This window comes from Mustela erminea, chromosome 17 (assembly GCF_009829155.1).
Source record: "Mustela erminea isolate mMusErm1 chromosome 17, mMusErm1.Pri, whole genome shotgun sequence".
NCBI classification, from domain to species: Eukaryota; Metazoa; Chordata; class Mammalia; order Carnivora; family Mustelidae; genus Mustela; species Mustela erminea.
In genome coordinates this window covers 18,847,770-18,864,433 of record NC_045630.1, presented here as the reverse complement: position 1 = coordinate 18,864,433, position 16,664 = coordinate 18,847,770, and the positions used below count along the sequence as shown (strand labels likewise).

At 43.0% G+C, this 16,664-nt stretch overlaps 1 protein-coding gene across 1 annotated transcript in view; it reads right to left on the bottom strand.

Moving 5' to 3' along the window:
• LAMC1 (laminin subunit gamma 1) overlaps positions 1 to 16,664 on the bottom strand; it is a 124,751-nt gene that overhangs the window by 6,941 nt on the left and 101,146 nt on the right. Inside the window, exons 14-26 of the mRNA XM_032319174.1 lie at positions 15,469 to 15,714; positions 14,821 to 14,974; positions 14,068 to 14,210; positions 12,946 to 13,124; positions 11,672 to 11,828; positions 7,549 to 7,754; positions 7,047 to 7,126; positions 5,312 to 5,449; positions 4,637 to 4,781; positions 3,300 to 3,449; positions 2,932 to 3,046; positions 1,718 to 1,917; positions 245 to 403 (exon numbers count right to left, since the gene is read on the bottom strand). Of these exons, the coding sequence (XP_032175065.1) occupies positions 245 to 403; positions 1,718 to 1,917; positions 2,932 to 3,046; positions 3,300 to 3,449; positions 4,637 to 4,781; positions 5,312 to 5,449; positions 7,047 to 7,126; positions 7,549 to 7,754; positions 11,672 to 11,828; positions 12,946 to 13,124; positions 14,068 to 14,210; positions 14,821 to 14,974; positions 15,469 to 15,714 (2,072 nt within the window). The remainder of the gene's footprint in view (positions 1 to 244; positions 404 to 1,717; positions 1,918 to 2,931; positions 3,047 to 3,299; positions 3,450 to 4,636; positions 4,782 to 5,311; positions 5,450 to 7,046; positions 7,127 to 7,548; positions 7,755 to 11,671; positions 11,829 to 12,945; positions 13,125 to 14,067; positions 14,211 to 14,820; positions 14,975 to 15,468; positions 15,715 to 16,664) is intronic.

Here is a 16,664-nt window from a genome sequence, read left to right as displayed (position 1 = left end):
TGTAAAAAAGAATGTTTTGCTTTTAATGGAGAGAAGCTTTGGGACAGGACAATTGTGCAATAACCCCACAAGAGTTCCAAATTCTTTGTGCTCTATGTAAGTTACTAACCCGATTCTTGGCCAGAAAACACAATGAAAAACAGAAGTCAACATGAAAGAGACTCTTCTTAACAAGACGGAGAGACCCTTGTCATTAAACACCCTCCACTTTCTGCCCACGAGCGAACAGGCCCAAACTGCTTACCATCCCTGCCATCATCATATCCTGGTCAGCGTCCTCCTGTTTTTTCTTTAGCTCCTTTTCTGCTTCCTGTAGTTGTTTCAACATAGTGTTTACTTCGTTATCCAGGTCCGTAACTTCTGCAAAAGTCCTTTCGGCTTCTGCCTTGGTGCTCGTAGCGTTCTAGGCACACAATAAAGAACTACTAATGAAGAAAAGCTTTCCTCTTTCTAAGCTACATTCCCACACCTTTTATAATCTGTACAATGGTTCGAAAATATAACCCAGAAAGAACAGGGCAGGAAATGACAGTATATGCCGACTTAGAGTATCATTTATTTGGGTTCCAAACAACAGGAAGGAAAGAAAAGCTAGCGTTACCGCCTAACATAACAGCATTTTATATTTTATAAAACACTTCCATTTCTTTCCTCTTATTTGTCCTTAATACTTCTTGTCCTATCACTGCTGTTTTTAGTTGAGGTCACATGGCTAGCAAATAGAACACTTACACGCTGTACACTTCCCACCACATCATCCAGGTTAGACCCTGGATACATTCTCACCTCAAATGCAGTAGCCTTGTTCTACTTGGTCGTTCATCACAAGGTACAAAAAGACCGTGATCCTGATGTAGGAGTGTTTTATAAAATATAATTAATCCTAAAACCAACTTGTTCTAAGCAAACTAAAAAATGTTTATGATTCTCAAACACATTATTTTGAGAATCTGTTCCAATCTCTCCTTTAAATAAAATAAACAGATTTATTCCTTTAAATAAGAAAAAGCCAGCTTAAAGAAATTATTCCTTAAGATGATCGTAGAAAGGGGACGATACTTGGGAGGCTTGGCTGGCTAAAGCATCAGGTCACGATCTCAGGGTCCTGGGATGGAGCCTTATGTCAGAATCCATGCTCATTGGGGAGTCTGCTTCTCCCTCTGCCCCTTCCCCACTCATGCTCTGTCTCCCTCTCCAATAAATAAATAAAACCTTTAAAAAAAAAAAAAAACGGAGAAAAAGAGATGAGTAGAAAGAATCCTAGCAGTGGCAGCCAATAAGATAGGGCTCAGATATAAAATATGCTCGAAAGAGGGGCCTGAGAGTTTTACGGACCTGGAACTCTACACAAGATTGGAAAAAAAATAGCTGTCCATGTCAAAGAACTGTGTTTATCTGAGGAGAGTGTGGTTTTCTCATGCAGGGCACGCCACGGGCCCACGCAGCCATCCCCCTCCTCACCACGTGGACCCTGCCGTCGAGACAACAGCAGAAACGTTCAAGGGCCCTTTCAATGATTTCAATGACTCTCCCTCTTCGGTCAACGTACTTAACTACTCTAACTTCCCAGTAAAAAATGAACAAAGACAGTTTAAGATAATCTTACTGGAGTTGAGGAAGAAGCCTGCAAGGGCTTTTAGGGATCTGGAAAGAAACCAGAAGAGGACTAGAGGAACATAGGGACACAGACTGCTGGGGAGAAGGGCCAAGCGCACACCTTCTGGACGGCGCTGGCGATCCTCTCCGCCTCGTGGGCCTTGCTCTTGGCCTCGGTGGCATCCGCGGCCGCATTGCCCAGCGCCAGCTGGGCCTCCCTCGTCTTCTCATTGGCTTCCATTATCGTCTGGTTGATGGCAGGGATTCTCCTTAAAGCCTCCTCTGCAGCAGTCTTGTTATCGTTCACTCGCTGATCGAAATCTAAAATAAAGCAAGTTCAGGAAACGCATGTGAACCCGACTCGCGGCCAGCCAGAAGGGAACCTTTTAGGGAGCTGCAGCGGGATTATGTCTTACGAACAATGACCGTCAGGAGAGGAAAACGAAAAACAGCACAGACGGCCTTGAAGGACGAAGCGCCCAGCTTCATGGATTCCTATGAAGCACTCGTTTCTGGAACGAAGTTTATTTTCGTGCAAAGCAGTAAGTCTGCCGTTACTGCACGGCAACCAGTATTAAAAGCTGCAGTTTATTTAGTGTTCACTAAATGTGTTAGCTACTGAGTAAAGAGCTTTTTTATATGCCTGTGAGGCAGGCACTGGATCATTTTTACACATGAGAACTGGAGGTTAAAGAGGGAGATAATTTCCCCCCCAAGGAGTCACAGAAGTACGAGGGGGATCAGGGATCCTCACCCAATTCCACTGATACCAGAGCCCATACAGCCAACTGTTATCTTGAAAAGCTTCCATGTTTACAGACCCTACGGGCTATTTTAGCAGAGACAAGTCCAGGACCTGCCAGTGAATTGAGCACATTTCTTTTTTCTTTTGGATGAGGACAGAAGGCACAAAGATTGAGATGCTACTGGCAGAGAAAATTAAAAATAATCTCCATTTACCAACACGAACTAGCTAAACAGGCATATCTTGATGACACGAGTTATTCTAATATCAGAAAATTTCCTTGTTTTTGGTTTTATTTTCATACTGAGGTACGAAGGGGTAAAATGACATGAGCTCTTGGATATTCCTTTGAAATCCCTCAGTATAAAAAAAAGTAGGGTGGATGTTGGGGGGATGAGATCAATGAGTTAATGCAGTAAAAATCATTCCCTGTTGAACCGGATGATCGATTTAGGGTCTGTTATACTCTCACCTTTCATACGGTGTATATTTTGAGAATCTCATGGTAAAAATTAAAAAAAAAAAAAAAAAGGAAATCGCCTTAGTGAAGAAAACCAAGAAACTGACACTACTATGTGAGTCTTTCATACCCTTCAGGTTGTTGAGGATGTCATTGGCTTCTTGTAACGTATTTCGTCCCTTTTTGGCAGCTTCTTCTGCAAGAGCCTTGGCGGCATCTGCCCGGGCTAGGAGCTGGTCAGCAGTCTGCAAACACATGGCAGGATCAGAGGACACACCCCCCAAGGTGACCCCCTTCTTCCTCCTACCAGACCAGACACCTCCCACCTTGCCAGCTGCCAGCATGGGGCAGCCGGGCCGGGGCTCCCCACACAAGTTTTGCCTCTGAATTCCTGAGGGCTGGGGGCCCCTGTGCTGGGTCACGTCACAGACACAGCTCACGCTGGCACAGTTCCAGAGCTGGCCTCAAGAGATGAAGCCACCTGCAAATCAGACCAACCTGCTGTTCAGTCTTTCCTTTCTCCAGAAGCTTCTTGACTTCAAGTTCCTTCCCTCTCATGTCTTCTCTGAGGTCCTCATAATCTTTTAATTTCTGGTCAATTAGACGGTCCAGATCCTCCGCTTCCTTCTTGATTTTATTTGCCTCACTCTGTGAAAAGCAAGTAAGGTTTTGACCTTGTAGACAAAACAATGACCCTGATGAAAAGGTAGGCTTAGTAACTGTGTTTAACACTTAACACTCAGAGATATCTTTAAAAGAACAGCACAGGTCAAGATTTCATGGACTTTTTTTTTTTTTAAATTGAAACATACTCTACACACAGTAGAATGCAGAGCACTTAGTGAGATGAGTTTTGACAAATATTCTGACCTGTGTAACCAACACCCCAAACAAGACACGGGATATTTCCACCCCAGGAAATTCCCCTGTATCTCTTTCCAGTTAATTTCCACACCTATCTTTTCAACAATGCAGCTGCCCCTGGTCTGGCTTTTATCACCAATTAGTTTTGCCTGTTCTCAAACTTCAAACATGCGAGATCTGACGGTACGTCCTTGTCTGAAGAGAACGAACGGAAGCCTGACGGTAAGAAAACCACGTCAATGCCTCCAACATAAAAAGTAAACTTATTAAACTTCAAATTCAATGTGAAAAATAGAGCATTTATACAGAGTCTGGAATGAGGATTCAAGAGTCAAGTACAGATGTAATAGAATCCTACCACAACCCCTAGTGATTCTCTAGCTGCCTGACGGCGTCCTGATGTAGCTGCCTGACAGCATCCTGATGTAGCTGCCTGACAGCATCCTGATGTAGCTGCCTGACAGCATCCTGATGTAGTTCTTTCATTTAAACCGTTTTCTTCTATTTCTCTCTTGTTCTCAACCAAAGCGTGCCTGCGCATAAGGGTCTGGGTGTACTCTGTTCTAACAGACACAAATATATAATAATCCGGATTTATATTAAAGACTTAGGAGTGATTATTCCTATCACTGAAGTAGTCCTTGCTGTTTAATCTCTATAATCACGGGCTTCTTGACCTCAGGAAGTGAACATACCTGAAGCAGAACTTGACACTACCAGTGAGTCAGCTGGAGGACAGAGGAGGTCCGTGACAGTGACAGTGGTAGGGCAGAGGGTGTAGGGGGGTGTGGGGTGTGTGCGTGTGTGTGTGTCTGGGGGGGCAGTCAGAATAGCTCTTACCCAGCCTGAGGGTGTAGGGGGGTGTGGGGTGTGTGCGTGTGTGTGTGTCTAGGGGGGCTGAGGCCGCGTGCTCTGGACGGGTGACAGCAGAGGCAGCCGACCCCTGTGCACCCAGGTCATCCAGCCCATACCTCCAGGGCTTCCGAGTCCACGGGTGTCAGCTGAGCAACACTGGCATAGATCTCCACCGCCTTATCTCCAGCCCTCTTGGCCTCCTCGTGTACCCGGGCAGCTTGCTTCTCCAGATCCTGTGACATGTTCTTCGCTTGTTCGTACCTAAGGAGCAAAAGATTTAACGAAAAACTTAGTTGCTTTTGGCATCTTAACGTTAACCACATTCTTTCTGCTTCAAATCCCTGCAACAGAATTTCCGAAACTTCAAAGAAAATGTTATTTAATACCAACACAGCTTAACTTTAGATTTCATCTGGTCACTTCTATTTATACCACATGGTTTACCACCTATTTCTTTTTTGGGGCACCTTCTCAATACTTGTAGCTCAGGTATATTTCCTCTATTGACTCTAGGATACTTTCTCTCTCCTTTTTTCCTTGATGCAGAAATTTAAGGATCACAGTTAGTCTTGTTACCTTTCTCTGTAGTTACAGAAATTGGAACAAATAAAACCTCTGCGGCTCTACAGTCCCTGCCCCAACCACTGCACCATTTCAAAAGTATCATTAATGAAAGAGATCTTACTGCGTGGATGCACGCTCTGAATCCATCGGCATTTAATTTTTCATGGAACTGGTTCTACTTACAAGCACAACTGAAGGGCCATAAGCCACTTTTAAATGACACTCACTTTCTATTAAGCTCTTCAATCTCAAGTGCTGTTTGATTTTCTCCCGCCAGTGTTCTCAGAAGCAGATTATAGGCCTCAGTTGATGTATCATTAGCTGTCTTCGCCACACGTACGATGTCATCAGCTTCTTGTTTATGGCTGTATAATGTAAAAGAAAAAATAAACCATGAAACAGAATGACTTAATAGGGAAAAAAGCAGAATTCAGGTAATGCTCACCTTATTATATATACATTTACTAATGTGGACAGAGCCCTATAAATATAGAAAAATTCTTATAAATTTGGAACTCTGCAACCATTTCAGTGGGGCTAAGTTTACAACAGCATTCTACAATCTGAGAAAATGGTATTTTCCAAATGACATTTTCCTATAAAGTTTATAGGGGCAAATGTCTACATTTCTTCCAAAAATTGCTTCTAAATAAAATCCTTTAAGAATAATTGATCTGTGAAACCATGTGTGCTGGCAAGAACTCATCTAGACTTAAACACGAGTCCCAGACCTAATGTTTGATCCCTACTCTGGTTCAGTTACTACGTAGTCTTGAGACAGCCTCCAACTGCTCAGACTTCTCATATGGAACCCAATTACTGGCAAGGAAAAGTAACCCAACACCAAGTGGAAAGCAACATGTCAACAGGGAATCCAGCCAAATAATGCAGATTTCAGCTGCGGAATGGCTAAAACTTCATAGGACAGCTCTAAAACTTCATATTACAGTGTCACACTCCCGTATATGGCCATTCCTTTTCGGTAGGCTAAGGTTTCTTTCAAAATTCCTCTATGAAAGACACCAGAATAATTTTATTTTCAAGACCTGATTTCCTTGGGAATTTTCCATATGTTTTCAGCTAGCTTCTTTTAATCAGAAGATCCAGCTATGAAACTGTCCATGTTCTATGATCTAAATGACACAGCTCACACATTTACATTTACAAAGAAGAGAGAGCACACGGTTAAAGTAAGAAGCCAAAGTAATTGCTCTGAACAATGAGGCTAAAATTCTAATGTCGGGCTTACCCATGAGGGTAAGCCCTCGTACCCATGAGGTCTACTAGCTGCTCTGCAATTTATTCAACAAACAGTGACTGTGTACTTACTATGTCCCAGACGTCATTTAAGGTATCAGAACTTTAGCAGTGAATGAGACACACAAAAACACCTGCCCTTCATGAAGCCTACATTCTAGCAACTACTTCAACAATTTTTTTCAATTTCATACTCTCCTACAACTTGAGTTTTTCCTAAGGAACTATCTTAAACTTAATAATTTAAAAAAGTCTCCAAAAAAATGAGGAGTGAAATGGTCTATTTTCTAGGGCTGACTTTCCAAAGGTACTATGGGTTAGTAAGTGTTCTCTTTTAAAATCTGGGAGTTAAACGTTTTTGTTAAAAATAAATTTTAAAAACCAAAAAAATAACTAAATTCAACTGTGCTTCTTAGTTATCACCTTTAGGTTTTAAAATTTAAAAATCTAAAAATGTTATACTTTTCTTTGAGATGTGTAAATATAGTTTCCCTCCAAAGCATCATGTTCAAATATTCAGAGTCAATATTCTAATTTCAAAGGAGAGGCAAGAGTACACACAGCCAATAACATTCCAGAAAAGAGCCAACTTTGCAAAAGTGGGTTATGTGTGAAAAGTGTCTGTGGGTGAAGGAGGGGACAACATGTCCACACTGTAAGGACAGTTATAATTTAACCATTAAGACACAGGGATCTGGAACTTACCGTTCAGCAAGCTTTCGTGCCTCTTCTGCCAAAAGAGTCATGTTGTTTGGGTCCCCTGTAGACTCCGGCTGAGTGATTGACTGAATTGGAAAAGAAGCACTAATCTTAAAGAACTGAACTATTTAAATTTAATAAAGCAAGTGTCAAAACCAAATTTCTATTAGTAAAAAGGATGACTCATTAATTCAAAGATTTTTCATTAAGATCAGCATCCTTGGCTACAGATTATGATTTCTATTTTCACCAAAGGAGAACGGAAGTTCAAGTTGACTAGTGCCATAGGAGGAACAAAGCTAGAGAAAGGACCCAGATGTCCTTTGGTTTTTATCCCATTCGTGATAAACTATTTAATGACAACGTTGAGCAACGTGGCTTTCTGGCTCCACGCTTAGAGCCAAAAAGACATAAAGAATCAGTTTCGCTGAACCATTCAGCTGACAGTAAGGCTTGCTACAAATTACCAGGGGACTCCTGCGCCCCAGCCTCAGACCTTCCCACTCACCACATTGGCAACAGCAATCTTTGCTTTCTCAAGTTCTTGGGTCGCGATTTCAATCAGCTGCTCTGTGCTCTCTACCCTGGCACGGGCTTGCTCAGCCAAGTTCCCAGTCTCTTCAATGGTATTGCGGATATTCTGTAAACGGCTAATTTGGCTGGATAAGGTGTTATTCACTCTCTGGAGGCGGTCCATCAAATTCTGGTCCACATCTGCAATGGCAGTGCAGAAGAAAATCCATAAATGATCTGAAGGGGTGGGGTACCTATTTCACATGAAATCCGAGGCACGACTTTATTCTTCCGAACACAGATCTTTCTGATAAGCTTTCCCTAAGCCCATCAGCAGAACTGGTCAGTCCTCACTGTGCCCAATAGCACCCCCACTGTTGAATTTATCGCACTGCCTCCAGTTGTGTGCCTGTCTGTCCCACTGGACTATGAGCTTCTCTTCCTTACTCACCACTACATCCCCAGTCTTACACTCAAGAAATGTCTGAGGAAGGAAAGCTTTGATGTTCCAGCACATGCCAGATTTAATCATAAAACTACAATGTTACTGAAAGCATTATCAGCCCTGACAGCTGGACATTTTACTAAACTAGGGAAAAAGCTAGGTTCAAACCAATGTTGAAGTAAAGGCAAATTAAAGTGAAGGTAAATTAAATTCATTTTGTATTTTAAACTAAATAAAGACTAAATACAGATTCTTGCTGCCCTGTCCAACCCCCTGGCAGAGGCAGGTAATTTCTTTTGTACAGAGTTCTGCTTTTGAATAGTTTTTCAAATTGTTCTTTATTAATTGTGCCCATTCAGCTTAAATCTCATACCAGGGTCTTAATAAAAAAATAAAAAGATAAATGTATATCCGTGTAAATATAGTTCTGTCATCGTTAAAATTCTCACTTGTCATGAGGGTATATGAATATACAAGAACCATGAAGTCCTATCCAAAATTGATCAGTTCTTATTTCAGCAAAATGCTCAGAGTTGGCATTTAAAGTTTCCAAGGAAAGTGAAAAAGATGAGAGGTCAAAGTTAAGATCAATAACGATGAATACAGGTTTGGGAACTAGCATCTGACAAGCAGGGCCACCAAATACACATGCAAAGTTGGTGCAGTGTGAAACTCGCCTAACTGTACACAGTGGCCTTGCGTGAATGATCAGACAATTCTTTGATAATCTAAAGATTTTTAAGAAAATAACAAAAGACCAAAAAATGTTGAAATCGTAGAAGATCATTTAGACTCAGGAAGCATAAGCAGCCACTGCAGTTATAAAAGACCCTTTCCTTTAGACCTTCAGGAATGTAACAGATACCAATCTCTCTGGCCAGCTTTTTAGAGAAACATCAGGAACTGAAAAGAGAACAGATAACCTAACTGGTAGGATCACTTCGAATGACTTCAAATTGCAAAACCTAATTGCATCACATAATCTCCTTTCAAAGCTGAAGAATAAACACAAGTTTAAACTACAAATAAATACTCAGGGGTAGTTTGAAAGGATAAATCATTGTGAAGATATTCTTATTCTTGGCTAGTTTGAACCCAAGTAAGAAAGATCAGCCAGGAGCTCCACAAATCAAGTCTTATCGGGAGGAGACTTTAACCCTCATCTCACTATGGTGGCTCCCCAAGCTAGGAGAAGCAGCAGCCTGTTATGTTCCTGCCTTTCAAGTGGCTCAAGGGGAGGTATGACACCCACGGCTTTTGTCAAAGCTTCTGTCCAGTGGAATCACCTGCCTGGGTAGAGGAAAGCAAATGTCATTGTGGCCGGAGGAGGCTAGACGTAGCTGGGGCTGGACCGAGATGTGGAATGGTGCTGGCTGACCTCCCTTTCTGGCCTCTGGACTGTTCCCTTGTGCTCCTGGTGTGGGCACCAGAGCTGTGTGCCAGACCCCAGCTCTCAGATGGACTCTGCAGCACTTAAAGATAACCCCATGTTCAATGCTTCAGTGTATATGGCCGGGCACATGTGAATTTGTTGTTACAAGGGAATACATTAATGGAAAAATGTGTGTCGCAAGTTTTTGTCAACAAATGAACATCCTAAAAAAAACACTATTGTTTATACAGAACAGGAAACATTTAAATTCTTCTTAATCTATGTTTAATACTTAAAATGTAACAACAACACAAAAGACAAACACATAACTGAAGTTAACATAAACTATTGACCTCTCATTTTATTTTTCATTTTCTAAAAATTTACCTTAGAAAACAATTTCTGGACGCTCACATAAAAATTAAACAAACTGGTCAAAACCAGATGCATCTCATTACTCCCTTCTTTACTTCAATAATTTTATAAAACCAAAATTATATATATATATTAGGGATATCTACAATCAGAAATAAGGAATATACTTAAATTTTGTTGACTATACTCTGACAGGAAGACCTAACTCCTAATGGGTAGATTCATAAACTCAATAAAGAGGTCAGTCATTGTGGTCCCAAGTATCCTAATGTTAATGAACATCTGCTATGAGTGTCTGTGAACACTTTCATCTCGGTGATGGAAAGCCCCACCCCCCAAAAAAGTGACCTCAGCCAGAGAGTGAGTACTTCGCTAGAAGGAGCACAGTCTTATTTATCTTTTCATTATTGGTGTTCAGCACAATGCCTGGTAGGCACTCAATAAGTGTAGAAAAGGATTTGTCCAAATTTAGGGAAAAAAGCTTAATTCAGAGTAAATAATAAAAATAAAATATTAGGGGTGCTAGATGACTCAGTGGGTTAAGCTGCTGCCTTCGGCTCAGGTCATGATCTTAGGGTCCTGGGATTAAGCCCCACATTGGGCTCTTTGCTCAGCAGGGAGCCTATCCCGCCCCCGCCTGCCTCTCTGCCTACTTGTGATCTTTCTCTGTCAAATAAATAAATAAATCTTTATTAAAATAAAATAAAATAAAATAAAATATTAAAGTGTGTTAAGGGGTGCCTGCATGGCTCCAGTGGTTTTGTCCAACTCGACTGGTTCAGGTCATGATCTGGGGATCATGAGATCGAGCCCCTCATCAGGATCTGCACTCAGCAGGGAGTCCGCAGATTTTCTTTCTCTCTCCCCCCCTCTGCCCCTCCCCATGCTCGCTGGCTCTAACTCACTCACTCTCAAATAAATAAATATATCTTTTTAAAAAAGTGATTCAAGGGCACCTGGGTGGCTCAGTGGGTTAAGCCCCTGCCTTCGGCTCAGGTCATGATCCCAGAGTCCTGGGATCGAGTCCCGCATCGGGCTCTCTGCTCAGCAGGGGGCCTGCATCCCTCTCTCTCTCTCTCTCTGCCTGCCTCTCTGCTTACTTGTGATCTCTGTCTCTCAAATAAATAAATAAAATTAAAAAAAAAAGTGATTCAAAAAGAAGTAAATAATTTAAAATAACTTTTTCCTACTTTCAAAGTTTTACAAATTTAAGTTCCTTTGAAGTTAATAAGGTATTTTAAAATAAACTGTTTTCTAAATCTTAAGCCAATTCCTCTGCTTATCATCTGTCTCATCAGATAATGTACAGGGGAGCAACATAATTTCAAAGGACATTAAATAGACACATAATATAAAATATATGCTTTTACGTGATGTTACTAGCACATCTGCTCACTTATTAAACAGAAAATTTCATAAGTAGGCACTAACTTCTAATCTTTCATAAATACCAGGTGTTATGTATTTAGTATCTAGCTGTTTAGTCAATACTTAAAGACTGCAATTTTTCCTTATGAGGGTCCTTTCTAAGGAAATAAAGCAGTGTAGAAGATAAATTCTCACTCAGTAGACTGACAGAAGAATGCAACTTCAGATTTTCAACTAAAATAACGCACACCCAAAATGCATACCTGTCTTGATTTTTAAAAACTGTTTGAAAACACTTTGTAATGGAACAGATTCAACACTTGGAATTTCAGCACTCAATAGTTTCTGATGTGTTGGGAGAATTATTTTTGCTTACTGTATCTTAAAACAAGTTCTTGTATTTTCACATATTGTTTTTTAAAAAAATTCAGATTCTACAAATAGTTTAAAAATTGAAGAAGAATTTTATAAAGCCATACTAAATAACCTTGAACTAGGAGCCATGTCTAAAGACTGGGCCATTTGGCAGGAGTTACCTACTGTTTAACATGCATATACCTTTGACATCCTGGGCCTCTCGAAGGAGGTCCATAACTTCTCTCTCTGCTTCCTTCAGTCTGTCCTCAAAGGCTTGATCTGTCACCGCCTCTTCCCCAGTTCCAAGGTTTGCTATGAGATTCTCTAATTCCTGGAGTTTCACTCGATGGTCAGCAACCTGAACATAATCAAGGTAGAAAAAAGAAAGGCAGCACATGCAAATATTCCTGAAGAACTCAGCGGTACTTCCTGCAGGAATGATCATCAAAGGGGCACTCACGCTATAAATACATAGGTCTATATACTCCACATGTTATCTACTTTTAAACAGGTAATGTGGGTAGTTTTTATTTCTCTGGCTTCAAGAGAAAAACTATCAAGCCTATTCCTTTGACATGAAACACTACCTGTTGAGGATTCTGCAGTTCTGACCTCTCCCTTGCATTTTAGATTGCTCTCCTGACACCTCACTCAGCTCTGATGGGTATCTCAACTCAACATCCAAAACTATACTCTTGACTTTCTTCTCTGAAATCTTCTTCCCCTGAGTCATCTCCATTTCAATAAACAATGCCTCCACGTACCTTAAGGAAAAAACCCAAGATGCATCCTTGGTGATTCTCTTTCTCTATCCTTGGCCCCCTCTAATACCCTGCCCCCCCAAACACACATACTTACCCAGTTCAATCCAGGCTTGCCCTTTTGCCCCACTCCTAACCATCATTCTCCACATAGCAGTCAGAGCATTCTTCTTAAAATATAAACTGGATTTCCTAGCTTAAAACTCCTCAGTGCATTCATGCTGGATATGGAATAAAATCTACATCCCTTCCTGTGGTTGACATGGTGTGACATGAGCTGTCTTACCAACCTCTCCGGTCTTATTACAAACCACTCCCTCCTCACTCAGGAGGCTCCAGACACCCTCCACCTCTGAGGTCCTTGTACCCCACACTCCCTCTGCCTGAAACAGCCGACCCATCACTTCTCATTAGGCTTGCTCCTTCTTATTCTTAAGATCTCACCTTAAATAAATGTCCTCAGAGAGGACTTATATAAAGTCGTTCTCCTAGTTATTCTCTGTTTGTGTTCTTTCTGGCGCTTATCTTAGTATCTCTTTATTTAATTTTTATTATTTGTCTCCCAACTGGAACACAAGTCTTTCAGGACAGGGGCCATGCCTATCTTGCTCCTCCTTTGTTCTCTAGTGCTCAGTACACAGGAAGCACCCATTCAAGGTCTACTGAATGAATGAATGAATGAATGAACGAGCAAATGCCCTGCGGACAGCTTACCTTATCCTTCACCAGCCGGTAACAGGCTGGACACTCCTGGCAGCCAGGCCAAGACCGATTGTAGAAATAGTTCTCTTCACACTGGTCACAGCGATTTCCCACAAAACCCTGTTTACATTCACAGCGGCCATTGTCTTTGCACTGGAGTGAAAGAGATCCCTCGGGATGACAGTCACAGGCTGCAGAATAAAGTAGAAAGAGTCAATGACAGAGAAAGGAAGGGAGAATGCATTGTCTTTTAATTCAGACTGACTTCAGTAAGCTGATGGCACTCTCATCATACATAGGTATGTTCTTGAAAAACAGGCCAAATTACGAGAATTCAAATGGTTAAGTTGCTCCGGAGAGAGAACAGAAATTTTTAAGCAAACACAAGTTTTAAAGTCCAAAGTGCAGCATCCTTCGAGGGGACACACGTCCCGTCACTGAGTAATTACAGACGTTAGACTATTAGACGCATCGGTGCCCTTTCATGCATTTCAAGAATTCTACTACACCTCCCTGTCTCTGCTGTTTAATATTTCTCTCATTAAGGAACTAGAAAACCCAAATGCTAATATATATTTTGCATTATTTTATAGTTTGTTTACTCGCTTTGTTCTCGGAACTGGGTCAATGATTTATGCTACATTCCACAGGAGAAATGAAGGAATTCGGAAAGCAAAACACCAAACGGTTCTGAGGCTTCATTCCAGGCAAGTGTTTACGCCAAGGAGAAGCAGATGTGTAGATGCAAGCGTACCAAGAGGGCCCCAAGGGTGGGAAGCGACTGCAGCCGGTAAGCCAGCCAACAAGTGAGCTGTGAGCAGAGTCTCTCCCTGTCTCATTATCTGCTCTAAGAATGTAATTTTCGTGAAGCACAGTGGGAAAGCCCGGTGATCAAAGGGAGACCTTCCTTGGGAAGACAAAAGACTGGAAAAAGAATCAGAAATGGGACATAAGAAGACATAAATAAGGTGGCTGCCAAGGAACGAGAGAAGCTCTCAAGCCCCAGTTTCAGGAAAGGAGGCTTTTCACAGCCTCAAGCCTCTGTGAGGACTTAGGTGCAGCCCCGACTGTAGAAGCCCGTGGTCCTAACTGGAATCAGGAAAGACTCAGAGCTCTAGGCTCCCAGCTCCTTACGTTTGCAGCCTTCGGGCCCGAAGCCGAAGTGGTTGAGCTCGCAGCGCTCACAGTGCTGGCCTGCGATGCCGGGCTGGCACTCGCACTGGCCGGTGCGGACGTCACACTGTCCGCTGGTGGAACCCAACGCATGGCAGTCGCACCTGCAAATGAACACGTGATGTTTCTCCCGTGAGAAAAACAGACTCTAAGCAAACCTTCCTCCCACCCCCGGTCAGCGCAGAACTGATGTGATTTGTACCAGAAAACAGAATCTAAAGGGCTATTAAAACAAAACGGTAAGGGTCATTAAGCACCCGAGGTTCAAGCAATTTCCATGAGTTCTACTCAGAACCTCTCTTTCGAACCTCACCCACGAACAGGGTTAGTCCACTCCTAAAACCACTACAAAGGGGCTCTCCAACCTGGCACCCCCTCGGGGCTGACCAGGAGCTTTGAAAATAGAAACTCCCAGGCTGCCGGCCCCCAACAGCCTGAGCCTGAGCATCTCAGAAAGCGCCTCAGAAGGTGTCATGTCTGAAAGGTCGCCTGGGTGACTCTGATACCTCTAGGGCAGTTTCACTCCACTCCGCCCTCCCAGTAGCTCCAGTACCACTGTCCAGTACTGCCTCTCGAGTGAGGAACTCAAATAATTCCTGAACAAAATCGAGGCTACCATTACGGGGAACTCATAAAAACCCATATATCACAATGGAAAACAAACAAACAAACAAAAGCACAGCGTCCTTCCCGCCACGGCAGCCGGCCCCTCACCTCTCGCAGCCGCGCCCGCTCTGCAGGTTGTAGAAGCCCGGCTCGCAGGCGCCGCAGTCCCGGCCGGTCACGTGGGGCAGACACTCGCACTGGCCCGTGACGGGGCTGCAGCCGCCCTGCTGCGATGCGGTTCCGTAGGGATTGCACGCACAGGCTGGGGGAAGAGACGGAGACAGCAGGAGATGCAAGTCACCCGACAGAAATACTAAAATGTAAGCAGTACAGATTGTCCCGATTTCAGCTGATCAGCGCAGCAGCCACGAGTGGCCCGTGGCTACTGAGGGCTTGCGACGTGGCCAGTCTCCAGAGGGGCTGTGAATGGGAAACACACGCGGGATTCTGACAAGCTGGTACACAGAACACAGAACGTGGCTCTCCATCGTTTTTAGTGGATGACTCATTGAAATGATACTATGGTAGATATATCAGAGTAAATAAAATACAGGATTTAAAGATAAACTTCATCTGTTTCTCTTTGTTTTGATGTGTCTACAAGAAAACTTCAGTTACACGAGTGGCTGATACTACGTTTCTGCTGAACAGTGCTGCGTTAGACCAAGCATCCGTAAATATCTAAAGCGACCTCAAGATGAATTCTCAGAATAAATGAGTACGGCTGTAACAGAACCTGGCCGATGGCGAGATTACCTTTGCATTTGTCTGCCGGGTTGGGAGCCAGGGGATTTCCAAAAAACCCATCTTTGCAGCGGTCACAGTAGAAGCCAGCAGTGTTATAGATGCATTTCAGGCATTCTCCTGTCAAGCGATTGCAATTGCCAACGGCATTGGGGTCGATGTTGTCATTGCACTGGCAGAGGCGGCAGAGCCTCACAGGGCCATTTCTCCCCAGAGGGTCTCCAAAGTAGCCGTCGTCACAGAGCTCGCATCTTTTACCTGCACATGAGACAATCTGCTGTTATGCAAGAAAAGCCTCAGACGTTCCTGGTGCTACTGCGCACAAGCAACCTGGTTACCAAGCGCGCAGGTGAACCATCAGGTGGGGGGCAACATGACACAGTGGACAGGCCACCAGCCCCGGCGAGCAGCGGACCGGGGCTGCAGTCCTGGCTTGGTGCCAGACCAGTGGAGTGACTCTGGGCACATCACCATTTTGCCATCAGAAAGACAGCACGTGCTCTGCCTACTGCACTTCAACTGTCCTGAGGACTAGCTGTCATCGTGCATTCAAAGTGCTTTGTACATGAGTCAGGCTCAGGCCCAAGGGACAGCGCATTCATGTTTGTTTTGGTTTATGATATTAAAAGAGATAAAGTGCCCCTGAGCACCATCAGTTTCCTATACAACAGAGCGAGCAGGACAATTTCCCTAGAAAAGACAAGACATGGGCTAATCCTTCGTTGAGCTCTGCCAACTAGTACAGAATCAGAGTCTCTTCGAAGAGAACTCAGAAACTGCCATTTGCCTCCAGCTTCTATTATAGCAAAGGGACCAGAGAGGTTAAGTAACTTGCCCGCAATCACACAGCTAGAATCCAGGACTCTTTCCAGCATACTCACTGCTCCTCCTCCTTCCTTTTCCACTTTGCCATCATTATTACCTCAAGCTGGAATCTTAATATCTTTGTAGCAGACAGGGAATGAATTAACTTAAGCTTCTGGAGAAATAAAAGTCTGCTCATTTGCTCATTTAATGAACATTTGCTGAGCTTCTCTTACACAGAAATGCTGTTCTAGATTGTCGGGATGATGTGGTGAACAAGGTAGACAAGATCTCTACTCTCATGAAGTTTATACTATAGTTGGGGGAGAGCAATGCACAGATACCTAAATAAAAAGATTATTTTGGGTGGGGATAAGCATAACAAATTAAACAAAACAGAGCAA